Source organism: Strix aluco, chromosome 18 (genome assembly GCF_031877795.1).
Source record: "Strix aluco isolate bStrAlu1 chromosome 18, bStrAlu1.hap1, whole genome shotgun sequence".
In the NCBI taxonomy this organism is placed as follows: domain Eukaryota; kingdom Metazoa; phylum Chordata; class Aves; order Strigiformes; family Strigidae; genus Strix; species Strix aluco.
The window spans coordinates 1439780-1464440 of NC_133948.1; the positions used below are offsets into that span (position 1 = coordinate 1439780).

The 24661-nt window shown below is 43.8% G+C and overlaps 1 protein-coding gene across 7 annotated transcripts in view; it reads right to left on the reverse strand.

The window, feature by feature from the left end:
* KIAA1671 (KIAA1671 ortholog) overlaps window positions 1-24661 on the reverse strand; it is an 87667-nt gene that overhangs the window by 14708 nt on the left and 48298 nt on the right. Inside the window, exon 1 of one of the 7 annotated variants that reach the window (XM_074844625.1) lies at window positions 13740-14078. The exons of 5 other annotated variants lie outside the window; for them this stretch is intronic. In XM_074844625.1, coding sequence (XP_074700726.1) covers window positions 13740-14024 — 285 coding nt within the window. In that variant the 5' untranslated portion in view covers window positions 14025-14078. Of the gene's footprint in view, window positions 1-4984; window positions 5168-13739; window positions 14079-24661 lie in introns of those variants that run through there. One more of the 7 variants, XM_074844627.1, reaches the window with a different exon arrangement.

Consider the following 24661-nt stretch of genomic DNA (forward strand, 5'->3'; position numbering starts at 1 on the left):
TACATTGTGCAGAGATAATTAAATGTTGGCCCCTTTTGCATTCGTTATCCTGAACAAATACAAGTATGGCTTTCAGTGCCGTATCAATTTTGCTTATGAAGATCTCATCTGACAGCAGATCACATTGTTTTCCACCTGTCCTAAGCTTTTTCTCTCTTTATAAAAAAGAGGAAAACAAAACTAAACCCCAAACCCAGACACCACCCACCCACCCCCTCAGTGCCACCTAGCAGAACACACGGGTGCAAACTACCAACACATCTATTGCACTCCAGGCAGCACACACACAGTAACAACCATATCCAATGGAACGGGATTCCTTAATATTACCAAAAAAAAAAAGAGATTGCATGTTTTCTTGCATCCTTAATTTTGTAAACCTAAAGAATGCTGCCTTACGACTATAATATTGACACTAAGGACAATTCACCACTACTGATACCTGGCTGCTGAAGTCATCCTACAGTGCTTCCACCTTTTGTAACAAGTTGCTATCGCCCCAACCGTACCGTCAGCCACTGCCACTCCCCAGGTCCGTCACGCTCTCTGCTGCTGACAAAGTGGTTTGTCTTAATGCGAGAGAAACAACAACAAAAGGCTCCGCCATTTATTCCAGCTACTACAATGCACCATTACTAGACAAAGTAAAATGCTTAGTTTGTAATACTCAAGTAAAGCCGGGGCTCAGTTTGTGAGCTACAAGAAACAGACGTTTCCTGCTTTTCATCTTCCAGATGTTCCCACCACCTAATAATTAATTGACTGGTGGCGATTCTTACACTTTATATATAGCTATATACACGTACGCCCACAGGCGAGCGGAGTGCTGACATTTTTCAGTCCATTCCAGGGACAAGCTCTCAGCCCTGAGCAAGGCACAGGCTCCTGACGGCTCAGGCAGTGGCAGGGGAAATAGTCTGGTATTTCTTAGAAACCACAGGGCATTTTCCCCCTGCTTGGCTTGGGCCTATGTTTTGCTTTCCACGGATTCCCTCTGTAGCGCCATGATTTCATGCTTTGCTCCAGCGGCTAAGCTACCACTCCTGGGCTCGGCCTTCTGCTGCCTCTTGGTGGCCACGTAACCTCTGGCAAGTTGATCCACTTCTAGGAAAGGCACTAACAAACAGAGATCATTATTCTGGCTTTCTTCCCTACTGTCCACGCTAGTTCAGCAGTTTTTCCAGCCTGAGCCTTGTTATGTAGTCTTTTTTCAATCCCAATCTCACATTACAAGTTACCACATTCTCATAGCCAGTATGTAGAGAGTATTTATCAACTTTTGCCACTTTCTGCACCGAAAAAGTTGCCGTCTGCATTAAGCACTGCAGCATCTGGCAGTTTTAGTGGCAGCACAGCCCTCGCCCGCTACGCCCGGGTGACACTGCTGCACGACAGTGACAACCCACCGGACACAAGCCTGTTGCCCTTCTTGTCGGAAGCCAGTATTTTCCACCAGCTGCAGCTACAGCACATTATCTCTATGCACAGTATCTACTGTACTACTTGCAATTACTCACATTGTTTCTAGCTAGAAGCATAGCCTAAAAAGCTCAGAAACAGGAACGGGAGCAGCAGAAAAGCAACTTTGTTTTATAGCATTTAGGAGACATTGTTTATAAAAAGCGCTGTGTTATCATGAACGTGATGGCTGTAAGGAGAAAGCATGCACAACCCAGATAATACCATTTCAGCAGCAACAGGAAAGAAATTTAGATGCAAATATATCGCTCATCTGAAGGCTCAGTAATTCTTAATAAAATTTTACATTGCAGACAAACTGATCAGCACATATTCCTCAATTTCAGGCAGTATTTTACTTGATGTTATATAGATTTGAATGTTGAATGTGGTTTTATAGCCAAAATGACACAATTAACACTCAGATAGCAATTCTCTACGCTAAAACCAAATCAAGCCTGCAAAAGAAGTAACATTACTAATTCTATAGACATTGTAAACTTAAATTCAATAAAACAAACCGAAAAGTCTAAATGTAAGGAATAAGACACTCCAAATTCTAAGAGATTACTTTGTTACATCGAGAAGTGTTATTGCATTTTGCTCCTGGAGGAAGCTAATTTCAGCAGACTGTACGACTTTCCCTGATGATCCCTTTCAACCCGTATTTTTTAATAGGCCAAATGATTAGTTGGAAAAAATAAACATTCTTTCAAGTCTGCAAATCGCTCCTTAGGCCTAAACTATTTAAAGACTCGGGCTTCTACCAGCTGAGAAGAACTGCAGAGAATTTAATGAGATACGATAACCTGGTCAGCTCGCCGAGAGAAAAAAGGGACCAACTATGACCAGAATAGGGAGAGGTAAGAGGAGCCAATCCTCTCCCCAGCTGGTGGAGGAAAAAGCAATTTGTGCAGCCTGGAGGAGATGGCGTGTGTGGAAGAAGGAAGCAACAACACACCATAAAAATTATTCTTTCCAGCACATGATGATTAGCAAGCACAAGAATGATGAGTTTGAGCATTTCTGTTGAAGATCTCTCTTGTACCACCTTCACTGCACTCCAGAAAGACTCAAGGCAATCTGGTAATATGGAAGCACTGAGCATTGGGACCTTGGAGATGCCTGGGAAAAACCCATTCCCTTTGTTTTCAGAATGTTTACTCTCAGTAACTATAAGCTTATTTTTAAAAAACAGTGGAGACTAGTTAAAAAAAGGGTAATTTACTTGCATCCTCTTTCAGCCTTCACGCTCTCTGGATAGCACTTAATACTTGCTATTAAACTTTTGGGTTTTTTAAATATCAGACAAAATTACAAATCCTCAGAGAACTACACATACGTACCATTGTGTTTTATGGATGAGATGCTTTTAGACACAAGCAACTCAAATTAGATCATACAGATACATTTTCTGGCACTAACATTTTACTTGGAACAACTTGGTGCTACAGACAAAGAGCATGAATGAAGAACAAACTGGGATTACAAATTGAAAGCTTTAAAACATGTGACAGATTGGGAAAATAATGTAAGATTTACTGAATGTACTAGAGTGACAGTTTCCAGGTCTGTCACAAGCCCATTGTATCACACATCCCACAGTGCCCTGCATCACGTTAATTTACATAACAGCCACAGAAGAGCGATCAGAGCACCCTACCTACTGCCCAGTGGCGCCTGCAACGCAGCCCGTGGCACAGTAAGGTGCACTAAAGCCAGTTTTTACCCAAGTTATGGGAAGAGAAAGAAAAAAATACTTTCTGACACATACTGCTCCCAAAAATGACCAGTTTCTGCTTTGTACTTTGTTCCCTAGCCTAAACCCTAATTTAAAGATCACTTCTGCACATGGATGACAATAATATTCGCCTTTTTTTTTTTTTTTTTTTTTTAATGTATAAGCTCCACAGAACAAGAGATCCTGCAAGATAAAGAACTGACACATCTGGCTTTGACTTTTGTTGCTCTTAAGAGCAGATCTGCTCTCAACAGAAACCTCCTTTTGTGTAAGAAACAACTACCCATTACTAACTCCATACATGTGTGCTAGTATGTGTGATCCAATCTGTTTCTTTATCCACCCCTTGGAAGAAGAAACCAAAGCTCAAAGAGAGGTGTACAACATGGGGAGCTAGGCCAGACACAGCCATTTCCTCGATAAACAGAATATTCATGACACAGTAAAACCAGACATTTCAAAGAAAAACACAATAAAAAGAGGGATCTAGTGTCTTCTTAGAGCACAAAATAAACCCAAATGAGGAATTTTCTTATTCATAGATCACAGAAAAATCTCCCCAGTCACATAAATACTACTCTCGATCCAGTATTTAAATGCTGTAATTCTCCATGCTTTGATCTTTAACTTCATAATTCTTATGCCAGTAGCCAGGAAATTTAAAAAAAAAAATCAACTTAATTTTGACATGAAATAAAACAGCCAAGTTGTATACTGATTTGCCTCTAGTTCTTCTTCTAAAATGAGACATTATGATTATGCCTCTTTCGGTACTGCTTTGGAATTAAGCTGGGTTTGGCAATAGTCCAGGGCTGATTACTCCTGCAATTTCCAGTTCCTGAAGATGATGCACACACAATATTGGTCCTACCAGTGCAAAAATTAACCGTAACTAAGAATGAATGCATACATTTCTGTGAAAAACTCTCTTGCGCTGATGTGAAATGAAGACCTGGCAGATGAGGAATACCAGTTGAAAGAGATCTCATGAGTCAGAATCTGCACAGACAGTTTCAAAAATATCTTTGTTTGCAAAAGAGACCGAGACATCAGACAGCCAAAATGACATCCCACAGCTTGAAGTGCAAAAATCGAAAGTTAAAAATCTACTGGCATAACTTGAATATGAATAGGTAATTGTACAACGGAATGCAGTTCTGCCCATCTGCCTTGTTAATAGAAAACTCAAAGAGAAAAGATTTTGATAATTTCTTGAAAAGCCTTTTTTTTTTTCCCTTCTCTTTTCCCTTTTCTCTCTCCTTTTTTCAGTTAAAAGAAATTAGAAATTTGGTCAAATTGCCCATATTCAGAACTCTCCTGTCCCTTAAGTGTGAACTCTCCTTAAGTGCGGTGTCACAAGCCCTTACAAACCCAGAAACTCATCCCAATTGTTCCCCTACAATACACCAGGAAGATACACCTTATTCTATTAAAATTTTATTCTGTTATTTCATAGTTGACTCTGCTTTGAACAGAATGCTGGGCTGCATGACCTCCAGATGTTCTTTCTAATCGGAGTTATTCTACAATTATTCTAATGATTCTAAGGATTATTACTAAAAGATAAACTATATATTTTGGACCACTAACAGAATTATGAAGAACATAACACCCCATCAAATCCAACCAACACCAAAAACAACCCCACCACAGTAAAAGGGCCTTAGAAACTAAACCACATTTCACAACCCATGTGGTTTTTCTTTGCAAGTACCCAAACGCCAATACAGCAAGCGGAAAATCTAACTTTGGAATCAGCCTCCTAGGATTGCCGTCTGTACTTACTATCCGGCGAATTAGTGCTGCCCACAAGGAGTAAGTCATGGCTCAAGACCAACGCTCCAGTTAGTTCCTAGCAATCAGGCGAGAAGATTTACCAACTCAGTGTTTAAATAAATTGTTGAAAGGAGTAACTGCCTTGGTGTAATGTCCCAGGCAGAAGGCAGCACCTTCTGCCTCCCACCCCGCCCTCCATGCTGCAGTGACAGATAAACAGTTCCAGGAATTGGACATTTTCTTTCTGACCTCACTGATGAGGAAAGTTAAGAGACCTCCAGCGCAGGCTCCACCCACATACATGAGGACGACTTCTCCAGCCCTCTCAAATACCCTGTTCAGCACAATATCTTCAAACCAAGGAAGCACTTTAGAAACGCTGGAGACCAAGCCTAAGAGCAGTGACAGAAGTTAATTGAATTAATCAATCTCATAACCTCAAGGTCTTTACATTATTATATAGGCCACCTCCCCTGCTGCCAGCAGGAGAGGAGACTGCAGCGAGTAGCCAGGATCTCTGCGCGAGGGGAGCGCCCCGCCGGCCCCGGCCCGCCTGGGCTGGAGAGGACAAGCTGGTTTAACGGGGCAAAGCGCAGCCACTGCCGGGGCACACGAGCACACACACGGGGAAACGCAGGTCTGCCCCACGGCCCCCGCCTGTGCGCGAAAGCACTCGCACAACATCCAGCACTGTTACGTCCTCAGGATCCACGCTGCTCTGCTCAAAACCCCCTTTCAGTCATAAAATGTTTAATTTTTCTATGTGCAGTGGAGTAGGTACCAAGTCCCACGGTATAAAACATTCTCATAAATGATATCAGCCACTACATCCTCACTGTTGCTATGCAACCTAGGGCTGTCTCAGCCATATGTGTTTTCTCTACCTCTTCCACTGGGATACGATAAGCAACAGCCAATTATATCCCTAATGTTAAAAGCTGACAGCATTTACCTTATGAAACATGGGTTGTTTTTAGAGGGTGACTAGTTTAATTCCCCACCTTTTTATAGCTTCCCAGCTTGATGCACAGGCCTGAACCCCAACCCCTTCTTCCTGGAAAGGCATCGCAAAAACTGCAGAAAAGCAGATCTATGTCTGTAGAAATAAGGGGAAGGGCAGCTGTCCCCTCCAGCCCCCAACCCGAGGAGCAAATGCCCAGGGTCAGCTGAGAACAGCTGGTAGCTGGGAGGACCCGGGTGGCGAGGGCAGACCCCCCCAAGCCGCTACATCCCACGGGCACTGTTAGCTCAGCTGCTCTCGGGTAGAAAGCTTTATACCCCCCGCAACAGGCCTTATCACCAGTCCCACGGCCTTGCTGATATGAAAGCCAGCCTTAAGCTTAGAAGCAAAACTCTTTCCTTCAGTACTGTATTGGAATTGGATCGAAACAGAACTAAATCCATTGTATTCAACGTGTATCCCTTTGAAATGTGTACATGTCTCATGGTAAAAATATTTTCACCTTAACCAAAACACCCAAGCTGTGCAACCGACCTAAACCCTACAAATGATTTGACAAACGGGTTAGTGCAGAGCTGACAGGGACCCTCCTCACCACACCAGCACAAAACATTCGCTGCACACAGCGACAAAGGAGCCAGAGGGAACCAGTGCCAGCACGTTCAGTGTTTTACTCAAGCTCAAACAGCAAGGTCCCAGCAACACCTTTCCAGCCTAAACTTGAACCCACAAGAGCCTGAATACTATCACAGCTCCCCAATCCCCGGCATCTTCCACACCTTTCGAACATACAAAATTACTTCCCCTGCTTGCTGGTCTTTAGCTAATTGCTTCTCCTCCATTAATGGACCTTTCAGTCATAAGCCCCAGCTCTGCTGTGCCTCTGGGAGCCAGGTCCAGCTGAGAGACTGGCGGTTTGAAAGGCAGCAGCACCAAAGAGAGACCCAGAGTCTAGCTGAAGCCAACTGGCCACAACAGAGAACTTGGCCGGGTTAATGCGGATGAAGTTAGTTTTGCTAGGAATCTGGTTACCATCGTGCAATGATTCTACTCACTGCTTGTGAAGTTAACCTCCTCGCCCCATTGAGGATTTCAAAGACGTTTTAGTTTGTCGTCTTTTATACCCTGAAAATAGAGCTGCTGTGACACGCTGCGAACACTCACCACGCACATATCGTGTGGTTTTAGTGCAAGGTTGAAGACAGAGCAGAGGTTGACTTGATCTGCAAAAAGCCAACAAGAACCAAATTCTAAATATATACCTTGCTAGGGCTGAGTGAGCCATGACAGTACTTCCCCTGAGAAGTGGGAAAGTAGAAAGCCAAAGCAGAGTACAAGAACTAGTTGGGAACATCTTTAAAATCCCTCCTATATCAACATATTAAATTTTCTTTTCAGCCTTAGGCAGTCAAGCTAAAAAGAAATTAAACCCCAAGAAAGCAAACCCAGCAGGATCAGAGCCAGAGGCTGCCAGCCTGTCCATCAGGAAGATTTTGAGCAGAACAGCGCTGTCCTACTTCAGAGACTGAGGAATCCACTCTCTCCCAGAGGGCACACGCAACTCTTACCAGCATTAATAAAAGTTGGCACCAAGAGCTGAACAGGATCCCTCATCTTCAACAGAAGAGGCACAAGCCAGAACAAGACAATTTTATACTGTTATGCTAGGAAGTGAATATATTTGCTTTTTTTGAAAAGCTACATACTTGAAATCAACACCTCCTACTTGAAATACTTTATTTCACAGCTCTTCTGCACAGTTAACGTTTTTCCACATAAGACACAAGTTAAACTTCAAACAAACATTCCTGGGAAAAAGTGCTCTTTAGTTTAAAGTCTAGATTTAAAGATGTACAGAAAGTGATAGGATTTCTTGACAACAAGTGAATAACAAACACACAGACTTGGGAAACTGCACTGCTCGTTTAAACAGAAATCTCAGACAACTCAGAAGACGTCTTAGAAGAGAGCAGTCAAAATACACACACAGGTCAATGAAACACCACTAGTATTTCCTGCAACTATCACAACGTTACAAAATTTAAATAAAACGGATCGTCACTGTTAAGAGTTGTGTTCAGTGATGTTTTTAACGCAATTTATTCCCCTCCGAAAGCTAACTGCTATCACTTAGTGCTTTAAAAAAACCCAACCAAGCAAACAAGCAAGCAAAGTGAACAAACACAAAGTGACCACCTCTAAATATATTCATGTTCTTTTCTTGTGCTTTAAGAACATGGTAAAAATCAACTCCTTGCAGGCAGCCTAAGTAAAATCACAAAGTCCTCTAAATGATCATTCCTGTCAAAATAACAAGGGAACAAAGGCAGTCTACTAAATACCCATCACTACAGTTTTATGGCCCAGATTTATGCTGCCAGCTATGTTCATGGCCTGTTAAACCAAAGAAAAGTTATTAAGAATGAAAAAGCGTGAACTGTTTCAGTATTGGCCCTTGTATCTTCATTAATTAAACTGAACAGCTTTACTCCTCCCCCCCACCCTGAAACAAGACAAACAACTCATTTTTAAAAGCCTGCTTTCTGCAAACATGCTTCACGCCACCTTAACAGCTCTCCGGAAATTTAAAGGTAAAATTCCATTCACTGACAGTACAAAACAAATATTTTTGAGAGCAATTCATTGTGCTTTTGGTGAATATTAGGGCAAAATAGTTCAGCATCTATTTGTTGTAGAGTCTGTACCAGAATAGCCAAGCTCTGAATAAAAATGCCAACTTGTATTAATTTCTTTTTACAAGTAGTTTGTTGAGGGGTCTTCACCATAAAGGCCAAACCTTTGCAGACAGACCCCGAGTTAAACCAAAACAGACAGTACCGATCAATGTTCTTTTAAAAGCAGAGATACAAGGCCAGGCCACGTGAAGGTGAAGGGCACGTGTATAATTCACACCAGGTTTTCACAGCACTCTCCCACCAGAGAGGGATCCTACTCAAATGGGAAAAGTCACAGTCCACCAACTCTTCCAAGAAACACACTGACCATACGAGCTTATAGTGGCTTAGAAAGAAGCATCTGTGAAGATTAAAAAAAACAAGATGGGAATTTCAGCCTCTGGCAGAGAGGACGATAGTGGAAGGGCTGTAGGACACAACAAAAACCCTCTGAAGGACCAAGTGCCCTCCCAGCAGAGCTGGGATCCGTGCAGTCAAACGAAACACTTGCTTTTGGTCTTTATTTTGGAACTATATTAAAACTGATTCCAAACAAAATAACTGATGCTGTCAGATCAAGGTTGAACGAAAAGACCGTTTTCATCAACTGACCAGTACAGCAGAAAGCAAAACAGAATCGAATGCACTTTGGTGTGATTTTTAGCACACAGCAGAACTCACGTGAAACACATGGACTACTCACAGCCCAAGTAGCTACAGAATTAATCATTTCTGTTCTATTTCAGAATCTCCTCCCCAAGAACCTGAGACACCTCTGAGGTTTTCCACAGCTTTGTTGTTCACGCTCGCAGGCTGAAGGTAGTTAAATATCTTACAAAGGAACAAACTGCCACACTTTTTTAGCGGTGCAAGGGGATAGCTAAGGAACTGGGGGTATTAAACAATGACCCTGGTTTTATTGTACAGCACCAAACTTCGAAATCTAGAACTAATGGTGTTGGCCGTGAAATCAGATATCGTACCTCTAACAGAAACATGACTGATCCTACCATGATTAAAACAGAGGCAATGTTTGATGAAGGTATCTCTGCTCCTATTACAACGAAGACACTAAGCTGATGAGACGAGACGAAAAATGGAGAAAAGCCTCAAATAAAAATGTCTGGGAGAAAAATCAGCTTCCATTTAAAAGGTTTCACTGTAAAGTAATAACTTCTGCAAGCTCAAGTGCAGATTCCCAGATCTGATATTACTATGCCAGAATAATGAGGCAATTAAAGTCGGTCCTGTGTGATTACGTGCGGACAGTTTTCCGTACACGTGACCCGCACTAGCAGGGCCCAGGCACTCTCGGGTGCAGCAGCCAGTAAGTTTCTTCAGTCCACGGTGACACCTTTTTTCCTTAAATAAAATATGAGAACACTGTATTACATCTATTTGTAGAAAATAACATCAGACCAATTAAATTCCATTTCAGTGGAAACAAAAAGGACAGAGGACTAGCCTTGCTCATGTAGCCATATCTTCAGACTATCACAAGGCAGAAGAGAGGAAGGAAACGCTTGCTGGGGAGCAGCAACTGATGAGAAAAACCGTGTGCTCAGGGGTTTGTGCCATGAATGACAGAGTATTCTGTTTCAGTGAAGAAATTAATAGGAGTACTACAGGGAAAAATAGTAATTAAAAAAATAATCTTTTTTCCAAACAGTCTGCTGTTGAATATACCAGAGAAGCTATTTAAAATAAAAATTATTCTTGCAGATTTGCATATATTAAATTCTGACTGATCAACTGTTGGTTTGGGAAACACAAGATAAATTAGTTTTAGCTCTCAGTCTCATCTTATCCCTTGATAATCCTAGCTTTTAAGTAATTCTTAAAACCATGGCTGTACTTTCTCTAGATTCAGAATCAGATTGCTCTTAGACATTTATTTATCTAGGTGTAATTTCAAGTGTATGGCTTTAGATTTTTTTTTAAAAAAAGTGGAGGATAGAAGAGATTTTATAAGGCGCAAATTCAACTCACAATGTCCTGTGTATAAAGCCTGGTTCCCATATAAAAGCTAGAGGATTACATTTTAAACACAGTATATCCAGCCAGGCTCCCCTCCCAGGGAAGGTGCTGCAGAACCTCCCCTCTGTGGCGCTACTGAGACACACTGAGCATCAGGGAGGGACGGGGGTCAGGAAGTCGAATAGGAAAATGTGACAAGCTATGAACAGAAAAACAAAGTGGATATATAAACCCTGAGCTGTTAGAGAAGTGTTTGAAAATAAAATTATTTCCCCTCTCTTGCAGCCTGATTCCTACTTTGATGACCTCCAACAAGGAAATAACCAATTACATCAAATCTCTTTCACTCCAATCCTAAAGCTCCTCTGTAGTGGATAAAAATCTCTCTTACAGCCCAGAAAAAAATGCGATATCCATGGCCCTTTCCCAGTTACCTCGCTTGCAGTAGTTATCAGCTCAAATACGTTGTAGTATGTTATTAATAAGGTGCTGACCTGTCAGTCTCCCCACATTTGTAAAGACTGGGAACCGCACCTACATCAGACCTACGGAACAGCCCCGAGTGTTCCCACCGTGGGATCCAGCAGACAGCACACACAGCACCAGCCCTCTGCTGTAAAAGCTACTACAAACACAGGATGGCAACTTAAGTACAGAACTCAACAGAAAACAAGACAATTTTTGAGCTCAAGCATTTTTTAAAAGTCACAGATTTAAAAATAAATGGCTGAATGCTTTAAAAGCAATACTCCCAATTCCTCCAGCAGATCTGAAGCAGTGACAGGAGATCCATAGGAACTAACCTGCTATTTCCTTTGGTATTTCATCTGAAAGGCCACCAAAGTCATGAGAGGGGACAACTGGACAGCTACATCCACGCAGCGGAACGCACTCCCACACCTCCGCTACCTTCAGCCTCAGCAGCGAGGCATTTATACTTTAAGAAGTTGACTCACGCTACCTTAAATTGCGCTGTTTGACTTGAGTTTGCACAGGTTTGTTGGTCTTGTACAACACTCAGCGCTCAGCCAGCGGCCACCAGCGATGGGAGCCAAAAGCCACTGGCCCTCGCCGTGTCAGGCACGTGGCAGCATCTGGGCCACAAGCCCGCGAGCCCGGCTGCTCCTTGTTTAGAAACTGCACCGCTGAAGTATCAGCACCAAGGGACTACTCTACAGTACATCCCTAAAACGATGAAGTCCGTTTATGACGAATGACATGCTTTATACTAATCCCATAGCTGTTTTGTAGAAAAATGTCAGTAGCTTCAAGGCCTAAGTAAAACCAGGACCCTGTTCCAGCCAGATGAAAAAATAATAGCTCAGGGTCCGTGTTCGCAAGTTGTTCTGCGGAAGACACAACGGCACACACTACGAACTGTCACAAGCGCTGAGACCTTAAGTTTAAGCGCAGGAGTTGGGCACAAGTTAAACCAAATTCATGCATAAAGCCAAGCACGTGCAGAATTACTGCTGAAACAGAGGAACAGCAGCTCCAGTGGCTGTCACCAGTGAATCAAGTGAAAAGGTCATCCTGTCTCTCACAATTTCCGCTCTGTAAGCAGCCTAGTGTAAGGAAAGTGGTACAGTTGCCCTCTGCAGGTTCCACATTTCCATTTTTCAGTCTTCACTTGTTTTAAACAACTCTTTTGTTCAGATGATTCTAATAAATCTAAAATATCACCTTAAAAAAAGAACCCAACAGAACTCCACCATGCTAACGCTGTAACAGTGGTTACCAAATATTTTGCTCTTCATTCTTTTGTGCTCACTTAACAATATTTTCCAGTACAGCCAAACAGCAGACGAATAGCAAGCTAGGACAAAAATGCTATAACCGTAACTGATAAAAAGTACTGGAAATAGCCCGTACACAAACACCACACCTGCCCAAGGAATGCAACTCTACCTTCAACCGTTCAGTGAACAAACCTCCACGAGGCCACATCAGAACTTTATGCATTTACACTTTACCATGAATAACTACTTTGTTTAAAACAAAACAAAACCAAAAAACCAAAACACAAACCAAAACATTTTAGCCACTTTAGAGAGCAAGCTGGTCAGGATTTACCCACGTACTGGTACCAAGGCTTTGGTCCCGATTCTGCTCAAGCCAACCACAGTAGACCCGCTTCCCGTAGTTCCAGCGTCAGTCTTAAATCATCAGTTCCAGGTACAACTCAAATCACCAGTTTAGGCTCCTCTCCATGAAATAAAACAGAATAAACCAGATTCATTTACCTTTCACACGCTATAACGTAAAAACATTGCTGCTTTGCAGTATTTGCTGGAACTAGAAACAGGGGGTGTCGAATAATGGCTGCAAGGAGGATGGCAGACCCCAGCCCAGCTGCAAGAGCCGGCACCCCTTCCACCGGTGGAGGGGCTTCTCTCCACGCAACCAGCGCTTCCTCCACCGCTTTGGCATGCCACCTAATACAGACCATCCCTCCTGAGAATAACCCAGAGACTAGGAAAGGTATTTAATGGAAAAGGGAGGGGGGGGGGCCTCTGCCTGGCACCCAGTGTGGGGAACCGAGGGCTCTTTGCCTTCCTGTGCTCCCATGAAGTTACAGCCTGCCTCCGCCCCACTACAGCCCTCACAAGTCATGCTGGTCATAGAACTTCTATTTCACGTCAAAGTAGCAATTATACTGAAGAAAAACACCTCTTTTTCAATAAAAGAATAATGACCATTGACCCCAGAGTGATAGCACTTACAAATTTAGCTTCAGGCATTTTTTACTGAAAAATCACCAATTATTGATGTGCATTCAAAGTCATGCTGACCTGTAGTGTTGAAATGACACGAGTGCAGTTTCGGACTAACTTTCTTTTTCGAGTTTCAGACAAATATTTGTCCTACTTACGTTGTTGATCTTTTTTAAAGCAACACAGTGTTTTCCCCATTCCCAAAACCTTGATTAACCATGTTCCCTGGCAAATGAAAACATCCACCTGTGCTGCAGAAAGAAACCAGCTGGGAGCAGACAGACAGACACCACTACCTGGAAGTGGTTTGGGGCTATTTTTACATTGAAAAGCAGACATGATCTAGATTTTGGTGTTAGATAAAATACTGCAACAAAACCAAGGTTTTTTGCATGGTATTATCTACCTCGAGAGTCTCAAAAAGGTGTATAGCTTACAAGCTCAGGTGGCTCTGAACTGGTCTGCCTCTTCCTCAAAGAGGAAAACCTCTGCTGACTCCGCACTGAAAACCTTCGGAAGGACTCTCTGCTCCGGGATGCAAAGTGCCTGAAGGAGGAGGTTCGCTTGAAGGGAGTCCTGCTTCCACCTTCCCCGCTAGTCCGCTCATGAGCAACCGCAGTAGTGACTAAATTTAGTGCTTCCTGTAAGGATCTCCGCACTGTACCCATCCACTGGGTCATGTGAGTTTGTGCCACTGTCAGTTTGTCTCCAAGGTAATCCATTTTTCCAGCAGAGATGAGAAATCAGTATTCAGTAGCAATTACTGTAAAATATATTCTCCTTAACAACCCTGATTTTATTTTGCAAAAAAGATTCCACTTATAAAATGTTTTCAGCTAAGGTAAACAGCACTACACTATAACCATCAGCATATTTCTGTATTTAATTAACAAAAGATATGTGAGGTTGGAGATTGGTATTTGTCAAGCAGGAAAAAATAAAAGACTTTCCCTACTTACAATCAGATTTCCAGAGTTCCATCAAAATATGTTTAATTCAGCCATGTTAAAGAGAGAAATCAAGGTTTAAATCCTGACACAGTCACTTGGAATTAGTCCCTTTACAAGCACCGAATTAGTCTCTTACTGTCTCATTTCAGAGCCGGAAAAGCAACTCCCTTTTTTAAGCCAAGTTTTTGTTTTGCTGTAAATATCAGAAGGATAAAGAAAATCGTATTCTTCTGGCTCGGCAGCTTTTCAGGTAACAGTACGTTAAACAAAGTTCTGATGCTTCTATACAATCCATTTAGCAGCAAAAATGATCAGATGCTCTGAACAATAAATCCAGATTATTTTCTTCCCCAAAAACTCTGCAGGAAGGAGTCAGCACCGGCAGAATCCCCTCCTCAGCAGGCTTCCCATCTTCAGAACCATTCTCAAGATTTCCACTTCCCGGCACGCAGATCACCAGTCGGGAGGCCCGGGGAGGCTGAAGGGGAACGTGTCAAGCCTGCTGCCTTCAAGACCGGACTCGCTGCCTGCTCAGAGCCTGCCAAGAGATCCTCGGCATGACATCAGCTCCGCGGCTTCAAGGGGGGTTCGCCACGGGGGAGCGGAGCTGGGAACGGTGAGGCGCTGGACCAGTGGCCGGCCCCGAGACTTTCCCCACGCCTCTGAAAGCCGCCGCACACGCCTGCTCCTCTCCTTACACAATCTGGAGAGGCACTCTGAAGCAGCCGCTGGCGCTCAGAGCTGCCTGCCAGCCCATCCCAGTCTCCCCAGCGAGGTTTGCCGTGCCCCCAGCGAGGCGCAAGAGGTTACAAGCAGGCGAAAGCTGCCGCTGCCTCCGGTATCCCGTTGCCTCCTCTCTGTCCCTGCCTCGCCTCTTCTCCGGAGAGGAAACAATGAGCTAGGTGAAACCGCCGCAGAGGTCTGCCTAAGGAAGGATCTGGGCTGGGCTTTATTATAGTACAGGCAGGGTTTCCATGGCAACCAAGGGAACAGCATCTGCTTGCTGCCTAAGCAGGCAGGAGTTGCACAGATCTATTGGAATGATTCATAGTTTGCATATGTCACGTGTACTTACTGATTTTAACCCTTCCTTGGGAAAACAAGAGCGACGTCTCTGCCAGGGAATGTTTTACACCGACACCAAAGGGCTTCCTGTTCGGACGGGGCAGGTTGGGACAGAGCCTACACCCGATTCCTGTTGTCTGGTGGCTACTCAGGCAGCACCATCACCTGTAACTGCTCTATCATGCGACTGACAAACTCAAACGAGACACTTTCAAGTTAGTGACCACGGTATCAGTGCAAGATAAGGATTAAGCCAGAAGCTCAAAACAAAGCTGAACAGGTCTGACCATTTGAAGCGTTTTTTTCCCACTTTCATACACTATCAGCTTTTGTAAGCGAGGGCTCGCTGCCATTCCCCACCTCTGCTCCCTCCCTGGCAGCTGGGAGACCCCGGGGCCAGCACCACCACGGCACAGCCTGAAACGGGTCGGGGGAACGAGAGGACCCTGTGGACAAAAGCAGGTAACACTGAGCAGTCTGATGTCACCCGCCATGGAATTTCTGGAAACAGCCCATTTGGGAGCACTGCAGAAATAAAAGCTAAGGTTTTAAATCAATAAACAGGTGTCCAGAGTCAAGACGTGACTAGTTCAGAAGTGAGGGGAAAGAGAGACACAGGTATGAAGGCAAGGAAGGCGTGTTGAAAGCTGCTCGCCTTCTTGTTTATTCAAGGGATTTTTTGTTGCTGTTGCTTAATTTGCCATACAAAGTACCATGGTCTTGCATCATCCGCTCCTCCTCTAAACCGTTCAGGAAGAGATTGAAATGGAATGAATAATTTCTAGATCATATTTTATAAAATGGTTCTCACGCAAAGTTTTATTCTATCAGAAATGCTATTTATAAACATGCACACAAGCACAAGATGCTCGGAGGAAATGGGGTGTCTTGCCTTTTAAGCACTGTTTTTAAGAGTGAAACTCCAGCAACCTGTAACTTATCTTCAAGAAAAACTTCGGTGACAAAATGTATTCAGAAATGAAGAACAAGATGTGGAACGCTATTTGTTTTGAACATTCTCAAATTAGCAGTCTAATAAAAACCCTCAGTGTTAAAAGGGAATCCAACCAATAGAGAAAAACCTTTCTTCTCACACAGCTCTTCTTTTAAAGAGCTACAGAGTTGTTTTTATATGGAAATGGGAAGAGATACTTTTGATCAGATGACCCAAGAGCTGGGTGTTTCTTACATTTTTAAAGAAACAGGAAAAAAATTATGTTTATTCTGACACAGTTATGGACAATGCTTCATGAGCGATGGAGAACTTGCATCCAAGGTTGAAATTTAAGACTTACTACACATTTTTATGCTGGTTAATCTAAGCTCTGTATTTCAAACATCTGTGCATTTGCAAGTTCAGCTCTGTGCCTGCTGCAGTACAAGGATTCTTCATGAGGCACTTGGCTATTTTAGATGGTTTCAGGCTCTGATTCAGTAGCCCCCCAAAATAGCAATCCGAGCGCTCTGCATTGTAGCTGCCATGCAAGTTAGTCAGCAGTCCCTTCACCTAAACAGGACGGGCAGAGCAGAACTGAAATTTAACCAACCTTCTGGTGTATCGCCTGTCACAAAATGGTGCATCTCAGAAAAATGAGATGCACGACCAGATTCAACCCAAGATCCACAGAAGGCGGCTTTCCTACAGCTTGCTGCAAGAACTTCTGACACGTCTGTGACTTGAACGATCTGAAAATTCACTAGAGAACAGATTCCACTTTTTTTTTTATTAGACCTCTCCTGAAAAGAGATGTTATGCCCAATTTACCATTTTCATCCTTAGAAGATTGTAAAACTGCTGATTTGAGTCTATCTGCAATACTAAATTTAGTATCTTCTGGCTACCACGTGAACATACTGCTAGGTATTTAAGTATACTCAGCATCTAAATTCTTGCTTAGATTTACACTTCCATTAACATCATGGCAAAATGTTTTAGAAGATAATCAGATGCGCTTTCACCATCAAATTCAAATGGTTGAAGATTTTTCCACCCCTTCAGCTGAAATGCAGTAAGTGACTGCATGTTCTCCCGCCTCAGCTCCATGCCAAAACTGGCCGAGTTCAGCAGCTGCCAGGAGACTGACAGACTACGCGGTCAAACTTAGGTTCCTTAGAAAATCCATCTAAAAATAACCAAGGTCTGAAAAATACTGATTAAGTGTTAAGAAAATTTGTAGGATTATTGCTTTATTAAAGTGCATCTGCATAGCAATTACAGAAAAGAGACGCCCTCAATAATACGTCTCACTGGACACTGCAAGGACTGGATAGATTCACAGTTACTTTTTTTTATTTTTGTCCCTCCCCATCAAAAGCATAATATGCTGACCTCTGCCCTCATCTGTGCAGTGCGTGTGTGAGAGGACGGTTATTACTCTACTTTATTAAAATGGACTGCTTCTATCCCTTCTATTCTGGTAAGTAAAATAATCCACCGAAACCTCAGAGGACCCTGTTACATCAGCCAACCGAAGCTGGAGAACACTTGGAAAGTCTAAAGGATGGAGTTTCAAAAGCGGTAAGTAGCAAATCATGTTTTGGGGCTTTTCTGATTCAAGTGAGTTTTCACCCGTATGAAAAACATAAGCCACTATTAAAAATCATTTTAAAAGACATAAATCAACTTCACAATAGATTAAGGACCACACCAGCCAGGGAAGAGTACCAGCTTTGAAGAGCACGCTGCCACGGCCAAGATCTCCTGCCTGTGGGCACGCACACAACGGACCAAGCAAGCCTGGGCTCCCCGCGGAGCACACTAACTTGTTCTCTATTTCTTTTCTAAAGCTCCCCAGAATATGATGCTCTGTAGCACTTCACACAAACTTCCCAGCTGGCAAAAGCTCACAACTGTATTTTAATTAAATAACAGCATGTGGGTTACACATGGGCTCTGTTTACTCCTTCTGTGGTGAATCCACATATCTTTTTATAACCATCAGCCTACAGAACATAGCTCAAACCATACAGATGTTCTATAATTGTCTCCCAGCCACTTCAGCAGTCTTTCCGGCTGAGTAAGGGCGTGTTTCTGAACAAGAACAGCACAAGACCATCTTCTGCCCTTGAGAAATACTAGTGATTATCTCGCACTACAGCCACCCTGGATCTGTCAAGGGTCTGCAGTTTCCAAAAACGGAAAGCAGACATTGCTAACCAGTACTGCATGACTAATTACCACAGCAGCAAATGGGACTTCATTATTCAAACATTGCTGGATGCTTTTATTAACAATGCCTATTCCACCTACAACTCAAAAATATAATCCTGCACAAAGAAGTAACAATCCCCATTTCTCCCTCATTCAGTAAAAAGCAAAATTCTATGGTTACATTATGTTTTCCAAAAGCTTCTTTCAACTCATTCTGAGCTTCACCTGTTCTCAAATACATATAATTACACTAACAACTACATAGGATTGGAAGGTCAAATTAAAACCAGGCCAGCACATAGCACAGCCCATAACACACACACTGTGAGAGGCAGGAGGGACTTGCCTCATGGTGAGCAGGAGCCGTTCAAGACCACAGGGTCTCCAGCTGTGGCTGGGTGCCCCCATCACCACCTCCCCCCGGGCAGCGCTAGCACGCACAGGACTGGGCAGGCCGTCCAGCCAAGGAGCTAAGCCCACCAAAGCGATACTGGGGATTAGTTTTCCCCTAGGCTGGATCCCTGAATGATCATTCTCTGTCACAAAGCAGATGTGACAGAGAAGATGGGCAATGCTAGTTTCAACTAACTGTGAAAACAAAGTCTCAGCTTTTCCCTTGTGGGACCCTCACTCAGAAACCTCTTCTCCTGATGCCTACCTGCCTCACGCCCCAGTGCTCCACTTAAGTTAGCAATTATTAACAATTCACGCATTTCTTAAGTGTTTTCTGCGAGTCATCATCCCACATACAGACAAATATCATGACCAAGTACTTGCAAAGATCATGACAGCTTCAATTCCATCTCGGGCCTCTCAGTTTGTCCATCTCGATTACGCTCAGTCTTCAGCAACCACCGAGGAGCAAAGCCTGCCCTTGTAAGGCTGTTCTGGTCCCGCATTCCACACTGACTCTGTTTCATTAGTAAGAGAACTTAATTTAACCTGTTGTGTTTGACATTATGGACTATTTAAAGACGCAGCACCGTGCTGAGCTTTGTTGCACGGCTCCAGACTCAATTACTCCTTGGGTTCCTCAGACACTACAAAACAACTTATTTTTTCACATGCTCCTTATTTTTGTCTCTGTATTCTCTGCCATCTGAACTGTCATGTTCAAAGAAGGACTAGCAAGCACTCCCAGCTACAGGCTGAATTTTTACATGTAATATCCTATAATAGAAGTTTTAACCACATCACCTTCAAATTCTCATTTACAGTAATAAACCAATGCCTGTCCTCACAGGGGGGTGCTCCAGCCCCCGACCATCTTCGTGGCCTCCCCTGGCCCCGCTCGAGCAGGTCCGTGTCCTTCTGATGTTGGTGCCCCCAGAGCAGGACCCAGCACTGCAGGGGGGTCTCACCAGAGCGGAGCAGAGGGGGAGAATCCCCCCCTCGCCCTGCTGCCCACACTGCTCTGGGTGCAGCCCAGCACACGGGTGGCTTTCTGGGCTGCCAGCGCCCGTTGCTGGCTCACAGGCAGTTTTCCACCCACCAACCCCCCCCCAAGTCCTTCTCCTCGGGGCTGCTCTCCAGCCACTCCTCGCCCAGCCTGGATTTGTGCTGGGGATTGCCCCGACCCATGGGCAGGACCTTGCCCTTGGCCTTGTTGAGCTCCATGAGGTTTGCACGTCCCCCCTCTCCAGCCTGTCCAGGCCCCTCTGGATGGCACATCCCTTCCTTCAGCATGTCCCCACACCACACAGCTCGGTGTCGTTGGGGAACTCGCTGAGGGTGCCTCGATCCCACTGTCCGTGTCCCCGACACAGATGTTAAACAGCGCCGGTCCCAACCCCGACCCTGAGGACGCCGCTCGTCACTGCTCTGCACTTGGACATGGAGCTGCTGACCCCAACTCTCTGAGTGCGACCGTCCAGCCAATTCCTGATCCCCCGAGTGCTCCATCCGTCAGACCCACGGCTCTCCAATTAGAGACAAGGATGTTGTGTGGGGCAGTGTCAGTATAGTATGTTTTACTCTCCACATACAAAGAACAAAGCTTGTGTATCAAGTTGGTTTCTTTAAAATGCTCCTATCTATAAATTGCCAGTTCTCAATTCCCCCCTTCTCTTCAGAATTACTTGCTATTACAGAAACAAAAAAAACCCACCCCATTTTGTAGGATATCTGGGTCTGGGAAAATCTGAAAAATGCACACATTTCAATCATGTTATCAGATTTATGGGTAAAAACTGTCTAAGTTTGTCTGCCAGGTCAAATCTCACTTCACTGGCAAGAAGTCAGACGTACAGAATCAAAGGCACCTCCTCTGTTACTGTCAGTGAGCTGTCACAACTGTTCATTAAAGTCTTACTGCACAAAGTCTTTAATTTTGATCTTTGTTCATAGCACATAGCAATCTTTTTAATTTAAGCTAAAAAAGAAAAATTAACACAGCACTTAAGTTAAACAAAAGGCTTACATTTAGGTCCATGAACAAAAGACTGGAATTGCTCAGGCTCCGACGCTCAGTTATACTCGACAGAGTTCAACACTTTGCACTGTTTCAAAGCCACAAGCAGCTGCTTGGTGCATGGGCGCAGAAGATTGCCGTGACACACATTGAGTCTAGGGGAAATAGAAATAAATCCCCTGGTCCTATCAAGGTCTGTTCTGAGACAGGAGAAAGAGATGATACGACTCACACCACAGCATCCATCTCCACCTCGAAGGCAGCAGACCAGGCACCTGCCTACAGCTCCCTCAGACTCACACCTTCCCCGTACGCTTCCAACGCGCTGGGGGGGCATCATCACCCGTGATGTGGGTACCTCGAGTGCCCAAACCCGAACAAATATAGGACACAGGCCCCAACACAACCAGCACTGCTGCACTGGTACTCTGATGACCACAAGAACTTTGCTTCCCCTCTGCTTTTTACACAGTATCACATACACCATCACAAAATAACTGACGTGACGTGGGCTCTAAGCCAGCCACTGCGGTAGGTTTGCTTCTTACTCCATCCTTTTTCCCATTTCCTGTACCTGGCTTTCCCATCCCTCAAATCCAAGATTCCCCATGAAACTTAACACAGCCAAAGATGAAAGGGCTTAGTGGTTTTACCTGGTTTGTTTGGTTTGGGTTGGTTTTTTTTTTTTTCTTTTTCGTGGCAGTACGATAAATGCAATTCATTCAGATGCTTGGACTGCTTCACTGCCACAATAACCATAAGCAGTCTATGATCAGAAGTGAAAAAAAAAAGGTAAAAAGATAGTTGAATGGAGTGTTTTAACGAAAGGACTTTGCACAGTGTCTATATACAGTGAAATCTCTTTTGCAACCTGAAACACTGGTTATCTCAATATTTACACCAAATATTTGTTTTCTGTTCCTACTTTCATCTCCTACTGAAACTGAGCAAATTAAGCTCACATACACAGTTTTAATTTCAGAATTTAAGACTAGTTGCATAGAACTTGACATTAAAGGCACCCATAGCCAACTACAAAAGAGACTGAAGTTCCAATTCCAGACTTGTTCTTCTTCTGTTAGTTTATTTTAAAAGCCCACAGAGGCCTCACAAACTAGCAGGCAAGGAAAGACTGCAGTAGCAACAGGTTCTGGATCAGTGGTTGGAAAGCTTACACAAGCACACATTAATACAAGAGACTTTTAAAGAAATGTGCTGAAGTACTTCATAAAGTATCTCATCAATGTAGTCCACGGCTATTTTTAAAATCTTTAAAATAAAGAGAGATAATAATAACCTCAGAGTAAGACTAATTTCTTAAAGTAATGCATTTTAATCATGGGAAAACAATTCTATTTTGTAATTCAGTGCCAGTGGCTTTGCAGACACATACTTCAATTTATTCCTCCAGATTGAAGAGCAAAAATGAAATTTCTTGATATTTTTGCAGCATAACTGCAAAAAGGCCTATGCAATAAAACTGTCTTTGCAATTTGCCTCTGAAATCTGAGTCTCATCTGATCTGTAACAGGACACAAGAATTCTTTATTTATCATCCGGTCAGATTTGGTTCAGGACAACCTTTGCTGAGCAACTAATTTGTGTCCCTTGGAAGCCATCACGTTCCCTAGTACACAGGCGTCCGCACAGTCCACGCCGCGTTCGGACAAACACCCATCACAGCTCATCTCCCGCCCCGCAGCGTAACGACAGGGGGGCAGCACCAGCTCTAGGAGAGGACTCAATCACCGACAGTGGGTGCTGAAAACAGAAACGATACCACCCACATGCTGCTCATCCTTATTCCACAACTACCTTATTCTTGGAGTTCACCTGTGGTATCATACTTTTATTTGACAAATAGAATATTTACTCAAATCAAATGTTGATTTGAATAGAATTCTATCTGATAAATAGAATATTCAAATCAACAGAGCTGAGCTCACTTGACAGCCACTGTGTTATCCTGCCTACTCTGGGTGAAACGTCCGGGGTAAGGAGAAAACAATCCAGAACGGAAAACTCCCAGGCACAGGCGGCAGGGGAAGGCTTTAGCCTCTGGCTTGCTGTGTGCTAACCTGACAAACCTCTCCAAGCACAAACAACATTATAAAAATAATCACATTTTATGGCAAGCACAACAGAGTCCCCTCGTGCAGGGGCAGAATAGGAGTAAGAATGTTCCCTGGCACAGAAAGTGACTTCAGGGAGGGAACTCGCAACTTCCCTGCAGACCTACAGCACAGGCTTTGCCACTTCCCCAATATAAATGAAGATGCTCTGCCAAGGTTTCATGAACAACCTCATAGCTCATAGTAACTGCACGTATTTTCTTGAATATCAGCTAAGAGAGGACAGTAAAAAGGAATAAAGAAAGACAAAATAAGAAAACCACATCCTTTCTGCAGGTCTTGTACAGAAAGAGACTTGCTTAGACTACAGGAAGGACAAAATGGCAGTGAATTAAAAAAAAACGCGTAAGAAGAAACAAAAACCCGACACTCCTTGGGTACAACTGTCACCTTTCAGCATTAGTGGCACGTCCCTGGCCAGGTGAAGGAACAGGTATGAGCCGTTCCCAGAGCAACGTGCGAAGGGACAGCAGAGACGCTGTTCCTCGGGCTCGGCACGGGCTGAGCGCTGCTGGCGAGTGGATCCAGCGCTCAGGGCTGATAAAAACAGAGCTGACGTTGGACGAGGCCTCCCCTCCTCGCCTGCAGGCCAGCTCCCCTCGCCCCCGCTGCAGAGCGTGAGGTTTGGTTCCAAAGGTCTCTGCAAGTAGTGTATTGCCTGTCTGGGGAGCAGGAAGGAAATTTTTTTCACCCTGTTTTGTATCATTTGTCTCGATCGTGGGCATTCCAACCTTCCCACTCTATACATTCATCTGTGGTGAGAATGACTTGGAGTTAAAAGCATGAAAACAAGCAGAAAAACACATCTGGTGCTCAGGAAGTAACGGTTAAGATGGCCAGCTCTAAAGAGAACTAGAGGATTCGGAAATGAGTATGAGGCAAGTCCTTGACACTCTATAACCCCAACAAGATGGCAGGAACTTTAAAGGGGTGAATGTCTCACACCTACCTACGGGTAATTTATCAAAGCTGAAGCTTATGCCTGAACATGGATTCCCATCTCACCCACATCTTCTGACAAATAAAACATTCTCCCCAGCACACAGTAAGAATTGTCCAACATAACGCTGTGAAAACAGCAAAAAGCTGTTGAAGTGTTATGTGTGCAGTTGATCAAACTTCCCTGTGCAAGGTTCCGAACCATTTTTATATATAAAGAGCTACCACTTTTAACATCTTTTCTTCTTCAATCTTTAAAAAAAAAAAAAAAAAAAAAGAGGGTGACCCAGTCCGATCAACAAATTTGAAACACACAGTTAGACATCCACACGTATCAAACAAGACAAGAAAAAGATTAGAAGTTTTGCTGGGACATCATCTTCTCCCCTCTCACGCAAGAAGCACGTTAGCGCAGACGAAATGAAGCTTTTTATCACAGAGAAACATTTTGCAATGTTTGCTAAAAAAGGTCAGATACCAAACGCATCTGATCCACCTGCAAGTCCACCCCGTAGCCTGACTCTTCTCACCAGGAGCGCCTGGGCCCCCCCAGCCGTCGTGCATCCTCTGCCCACTGTTGTGAGTTCTCATCCACACCCCCCCCCCGCTACCACCACCCTTCCCAGCGTGGTTCATGACACCACGTGGCTTACATCCATCCTTCAGATTATGAACCTTTGAGGGTACATTTGTCTTACTGCTTCTGTACAAG